Genomic DNA, 6804 nt, shown 5'->3' on the forward strand with positions numbered 1-6804 from the left:
TCTATATTTTGGTTCTCTCGATTCTCCACACATAAAACAGAGATAAGCACTATTACTGTAAGCGCTACACTGTATAAATAAATAAAATATTAGATAGTTTGTAAAAAGATACTGCTATGGAGTATTAGAGTATGTTATCATCAAACACGCTACAAAATTTAATTCAAACAATGGTCACATTAGGAACGAGGAAAATGGAAATAACAAATTTCTGACTTAGCTATTCTCGATGCTCCCACGATCTAGATCCCCGAATTATCGTTCTTCCATCCATTATCTAGAAAAAATATCCGAGTATGTTCTTTTTGTTCTCCTGTATAAAAAAATCGCTGTCTGAGCTGAAGTGCGAATTGCGTAGGCTGCGTTGTCGCCGCCTCGCAGTCGCAGGCTCTGGCGCCTCTCTATCCACACACAGGGGACACAAGCCCGCCGCTGCTCCATCCACCCCATCTGACGCTGCTTCCAGCCTTCCACCGACCGAGCTCTCCAAGGCTCCACTCCTCACCATCACCAGTTTCTGCTCCCTCCCCCATCCATCTCTCTGCTCTGGACCGTTCACTCTCCAGCTCCCCTCGCTCCGTTCCCTTCCGCCCAACCACCGCCTACTCCAGATCGGCGGGCGGGCACCGGCCGATGATGACATCCACCGTCACCACCACCGTTGGGTGCGGGGGGCTCCCCGTCCGCCCGTCGTCGTCGACGGCGCCCAGAGGACGCCCCCGCAGATGCGCCGTCCGAGCTCAAGGTACGTTCGCGCCGGTCCCCCAGATTCGTGGAGGACTCCAATTTCTGCCCTCCCCTCACTGAAATCTCCAATTTTTGCCCTCCCCTCACTGCAATCGGGATGAACTGACTGATATGATATCTGTTGTGGGCAGCCGCAGGAGCGGATGCCTCCGACGATAAGTCCGATAAGTCGGTGGAGGTCATGCGCAAGTTCTCCGAGCAGTACGCCCGCCGCTCCAACACTTTCTTCTGCACCGACAAGACAGTCACTGCCGTCGTCATCAAGGTCAGTGCCGTCCGATAGTCCTTAACTCCGTCCTCGTAGACATCCACCGATTAACACCGACCTTTAGGTGTTTCGGTATTCCAGTACAAGGTTTTATGGGATACACCGAGCTTTAGGTGTATTGGCATCCCAACACAAGGTTTTTGGGATATAAGTTAGGGGTGGATAGAAAACAAAGGCCGGGAATAGCAATCTAGACCGGAAAGTAGCGGATTGGGGAACATAGATGTCATAAGGCTTAGGAATTAACAAAGTGTTAAGAGAGATTGGGGATTACATCTAGGTTAAGCCATGAATAGCGCTATGGTCTTGCACTGGGGATTGGGGAAGAACAGAAGCTATTTCATGCTAACAATAAGGCTTAAAGAAAGAAACAGTAATATGGATTAGAGAGAACTAATTCTCCCAGCCTTCCTTCTAGATGCTCCTTGGTAATGGTAATCCTTCCAGGGGCCTACAGCTCCCGATTTATAACCTGAGAGGTAACTGTACAGAGGAGAGTCTAGACATTACTTAGATGCTAGCTGTCGAACTTCAGCTGCTGTTTGGCACAGCCAGCTTATGTGCATTAGGTGGTTGCAATATGGCTCAGCTTATTCATCCAAATTCCTAGTAAATATTTGTTAACAAAAGAGAAATATAATTTAAAAATGATGGTTTATTTTATAGCAACAAATAAGATTGCTCTAAAACAGTTGTGTTTAAGGGCACCACCAGGTTGAGGACGGTGGCAATGCTGAACATTTTTTTTCCTCTCTTGATCATCCTGTGGGCAGTGCATCCATGACTTGGGAGGATCTATTTAGAAGTTTAGGGTTAAGGATATCAGCTTCAGTGCCATTTTAGGAATTGAGGGAACAACTGCATTACCACTATAAATCAGGAAGCTTATATCAAAGCACATGGTGACATGTGTATGTTAAATGCATTTGCTCTACTCTGGTTTTCTCAGAGCAACCATCACCTTTTCTTGATGATAGGTATATATAGGAATTCTGTAATTCCTCCTGAAGGAGGAAGATATTAGTTTGGAAGGTCAAGTAGTGCCTAGGAAGGATACCTTTCGATATTTAGGATCAATGCTACAGAGAGACGGGGATATTGATGAAGATGTTAGCCATAGAATCAAAGCAGGGTGGATGAAGTGGCGGCAAGCATCTGGTGTCCTATGTGACAAAAGGGTACCACAGAAGCTAAAAGGCAAGTTTTATAGGACGGCGATTAGACCTGCTATGTTGTATGGTGCAGAATGTTGGCCTACGAAAAGACGACATGTTCAACAGACTAGTGTCGCGGAAATGCGTATGTTGCATTGGATTTGCGGTCATACAAGAAGGGATCGAGTTCGGAACGATGATATACGTGATAGATTAGGGGTAGCACCAATTGAAGAGAAGCTTGTCCAACACCGGTTGAGATGGTTTGGACATGTCCAACGGAGACCTCCAGAGGCACCGGTGCGTAGTGGAATCCTAGGCCAGGATAGTAACGTGAAGAGAGGCAGAGGAAGACCGAAGTTGACTTGGGTAGAGGTAATAAAAGGAGACTTGAAAGGATGGAATATACCCAAAGACTTAGCCTTAGATAGGAGTGCTTGGAAGACCGCTATTCACGTGCCTGAACCTTGATTGCTTCTGCTGGGTTTCAACTCTAGCCTGCCCCAACTTGTTTGGGATTTAAAGGCTTTGTTGTTGTTGTTGTTGTCTGTAATTCCTTCTTGATGATAAAGCACAAATGAGAATACTTCTTGTGTCTCCATCGTTGTGAGTATGACCTATGACATGTTTGCAGGGACTTGCTGATCACAGAGATACTCTCGGAGCTCCTCTATGCCCTTGTAGGTAATTTATCTTATGTATTTTTCCCCTCAATTGTTCATCCATTTTTTATACAGGGTATCAACAATTTTTCTTTCTGAAACTTGTAAATCTGATCAGGCATTATGATGACAAAGCTGCGGAGGTAGCACAAGGATTTTGGAACTGCCCATGCGTCCCCATGCGTGAGAGGTGTGTTTATGAACTACACTTCCAGCTATTTTTCTATGATAGTGCATAGAGAAAATATTGTGGCAGCACTATTTTATGTTCAAAGTTATAGATATAGTACTGTACCTATACTGTTGCAAAACAGGCTGAGGTTCTTTTTCACTTGGCGTACCATATGAATAATTGGCCAACTAGCTATCTCTGTTCCAATCCCACAGCATAAGCATTGATTATGAAGGCATATTCCTTGCAAAACTGCAAACTCCAGCCTGTCCTACCATGTATCCATTTTTTTAATAAAAATAATCTGCTAGATAATAATGAATTTCTAGCTCTCTTCCCCTGAAAGGAAAATCATTTCTTATGTGAGCGGTCTACTTCTGCAGGAAGGAATGCCACTGTATGCTTTTTCTTACTCCCGATAATGATTTTGCTGGGAAGGACCAGGCATGTCCCTTTTCCATACTATCAATGCTTTCCTGTCATCTGATATCTGCATCCATGATATGTTCGATGCAAATCCCTCGAGAATAATGATTTTTGTTGTATACTTGTGGCAGGCTATCTCCTTGGAGGAGATCAAAGAGGCGACATCGAAGTTCTAACCCCTTGTATTTTTCACGAAATGTTTACTTGACAGCTAGTTTTTTTATATGTATATGTACTTAAGTAGCATCTATACCTATAAGATATGCCATCAGGAAAATTTTCATAAAATGTGCAGCAAACAGAACTTCGCGAGGCTGTCGATCATATGAGCCGCTTTTAGCCTTTTATTGTACCTGGGCTCCATTTCGTGAATTAAACGCTACGGAATTCACCGTTCTTAACTGCTATTCCTGTGTTACTTGATTCTCTCTCTCTGCTATTCCTGTGTTACTTGATTCTCTCTCTCCCAGATAAGAAACTATAAGAAACTTGATTCTCTTTACACTGTACAAAAAACCCCAAATTAGAATAGTTGAAGCAAATATGGTAAAAGGTGGAGCCATGTGCAAGATGGGCTGCTGCCCTGCCCACCGTGTGGGCTGCAACAGGTGCGACCTCCTCGCAATCATAGCAGCCATTGGAAAGCCATGTCATGCGGCCCATTGCAGCCCGTGACCCTTCCCTTAGGAGTGATTTAGAGTTTTTTTTTATAGAATCCTTAGGAGTGATTTAGTGAAGCGTGGTCGTGGCGCCGCGTCCGTATGCCAAGTAGTATTAAGTATCCCCCCCCCCCCCCCCCCCCCCCCCCCCCCCACCACCACCTAGCGCGTCTGTAAAATATAGGTCGTTTTAACTTTTTTTTGGTATATAAAATTTACTATATATCTAGACATATATTATATCTATATGTATAGTAAAATAGATATAACAAAAAAAAAGTCAAATCGATTTATAATTTGGAACGGGAGTATAATTATCCCCAGTCCCCCACGCAGCTGCGCTACAACAGTGACTAGCGCAACACGGTATTGCATTGCACTGATTAAATATATGCCAAAGGGTGATCCTGTGGTTGCAATATACTCTATTATCAAAAAAGGGCCTAGGAAGTTTCATATTACTTAGAAAAAATAGCATACGCCACTAATTTCCATACGAGATAGAAAGAAATACCAAAAATAAACCGTCCATAAAACACACAATTAGCAAAGGCAAAAATTGTATAAAAACTATAAGCAATTAACAGTTTGGCCTATTATCAAAATGATCTAGGGATTACCACATTAATAAAACAAGAACATGCACCATTGATTTGTAATTTCCATGTGCGATAGAAAGAAATACCAAAATAAACCGTCCATATAGGCAAATTTTGAATAAAAATATAAAAAAAATTATTAGTTTGGCCTCCAAATAGATTGGAAGAAAAATATATAAATAAAAAGACCATATAAATTAGAATTAGTAACTAAATAAATTCAAAATTAAAATTACAAGTTTGATGTCAAATGTATCACTACAGGTAAAGTATAAAAAAACCCATCTATTTTACTTTGAAAGGCTAAAACCTACCACATTGATTCTACAGATCAAGATGTAATGTTCTGTGGCAAAAGATTTAGAAAAATAAATAAATAAATAAATTCAATATAGATAAAAACAAGTATACAAAAAAAATACACGTAGAATTCAATCAGGGTGTTAAAACAAGATTTTCCATGGTGACAAAAAACAAGAAACAAATACGGGGATACTGGATACATGTATGTACTAGAGCTATCCAAGCCCAACATTAATTTCCTGGCATGGTATATAAAACCATTGAACCACTTCTGATTCCATTCTGCTCCTTCCCTGTCATGTACAGGGGCGGATTCAAACAAGCCCCCCCCCCCCCCCCCCCCCCCCCCCTTCCGCCTGCACTTTGCCTTATGGTGTATATACAATTACTCAGTAATTTGCATGATCTTACTCAGTAATTTGCAGGACACCACTCTTGCCAAGTGATCTGTTTTACTAATTCTAAGTACTTGCCTGTCTGCTTTAAATTTCCTCTGCCTTATTCTGTGTTTGATCTGAAACCTCGCAGCAGCCATACTAACAAGGCAAAGTTAAACAGGGATATCATTATTTATGACATGAATGACATAATATATATTAGTGCATGGCAATACCATCTATGCGTCAAAAGTTAGAATCAATATCATCATTTATATTATATATATATATATATATTAGTGTATGACTAGTAACAATTGAAAGCTCTAGTTTGGTTTTGGTTAATTGATGAAACCCTAAGTACTAACCTAGTTTATCAAGATGATTATGAGATAGGTAGCACTACTCCAAGTGATGAAGCAATGACGAAGATCATGACAATGGTGATAGCATGGTGATGATCAAATGCTTGAACTTGGAAAAGAAGAAAGAGAAAAATAAAAGGCTCAAGACAAAGGTATAAAATGTAGGAGCCATTTTGTTTTAGTGATCAAGACACTTAGTGAGTGTGATCACATTTAGGATAGATAGCCGTACTATTAAGAGAAGTGTAACTCGTATCGAAATGCGGTTATCAAAGTGCCACTAGATGCTCTAACTCATTGCATATGCATTTAGGATCTAGTGGAGTGCTAACACCCTTGAAAATATTTGTGAAAATATGCTAACACATGTGCACAAGGTGTTTGCAGGGTTGAGATGGATTCGGCGCTTTTGGAAAAATGAAATGTCTATTTTCTATTGCGCCGGATGCAAAATTCTTGGTGGTTGACACATTTGAGCAAGGGTGAAGAAGTTAGAGTTGAAATGGAGTTGGTCGAAATGATGCTGGCGTCGGTCTACTGACCGGACGCTGGGTCACTCAGCGACCGGACGCTGAAAAGCTGCGTCCGGTCGAGCTGTCAGACGGCACAGTGGGTAGGGTTGAGCACCGGACGCTGGTCTGCGTCCGGTCAAGGTGGACCGGACGCGTCCGGTCGAAAAAACATGCCTCGGGGAGCTTACTGGAAATGACCGGACGCTGGGGCTTCAGCGTCCGGTCCGTTTTGACCGGAGCGTCCGGTCAGCTTCGTAGCCGTTAAAATCTAACGAACAACATTTGAAGCTGGTGACGCATGGCGTCCATCGGGCGACCGGACGCTGAGGGCCAGCGTCCGGTTGGTATGACCGGAGCGTCCGGTCAGAGCGTGTTTTGCCCAGTGAAGGGGTACAACGGCTCTATTTGATGGGGGCTCTATTTATAGCCCCATGGCCGGCTCAAGGGACAACTCTTGCACATTTTCATTGACATAACAACCTTGTGAGCTTAGCCAAAGCCCTCCCACTCATCTCCATCATTGATCCATCATCATTGTGAGATTGGGAGAGAATTCAAGT

At 42.6% G+C, this 6804-nt stretch overlaps 1 protein-coding gene across 1 annotated transcript; it reads left to right on the plus strand.

Moving 5' to 3' along the window:
- Positions 1-438: 438 nt before the first annotated feature.
- Positions 439-3836, plus strand: LOC136529639 (ferredoxin-thioredoxin reductase catalytic chain, chloroplastic-like). The gene is made up of 6 exons (XM_066522716.1): positions 439-745; positions 879-1012; positions 2804-2853; positions 2950-3021; positions 3387-3447; positions 3561-3836. Exons 1-6 carry the CDS (start codon positions 634-636, stop codon positions 3603-3605), a joined length of 474 nt encoding a protein of 157 aa, XP_066378813.1. The 5' UTR covers positions 439-633; the 3' UTR covers positions 3606-3836.
- Positions 3837-6804: the final 2968 nt, after the last annotated feature.

This window comes from Miscanthus floridulus, chromosome 19 (assembly GCF_019320115.1).
Source record: "Miscanthus floridulus cultivar M001 chromosome 19, ASM1932011v1, whole genome shotgun sequence".
NCBI lineage: Eukaryota > Viridiplantae > Streptophyta > Magnoliopsida > Poales > Poaceae > Miscanthus > Miscanthus floridulus.

Excerpts from the sequence above, each read along its gene's own strand:
- LOC136529639 (XM_066522716.1), top strand. The coding sequence starts at position 634 with ATGATGACATCCACCGTCACCACCACCGTTGGGTGCGGGGGGCTCCCC. Across the intron at positions 1,013-2,803 it reads TCACTGCCGTCGTCATCAAG|GGACTTGCTGATCACAGAGA; the intron begins GTCAGTGCCGTC and ends ACATGTTTGCAG. Across the intron at positions 3,022-3,386 it reads TGCGTCCCCATGCGTGAGAG|GAAGGAATGCCACTGTATGC; the intron begins GTGTGTTTATGA and ends CTACTTCTGCAG.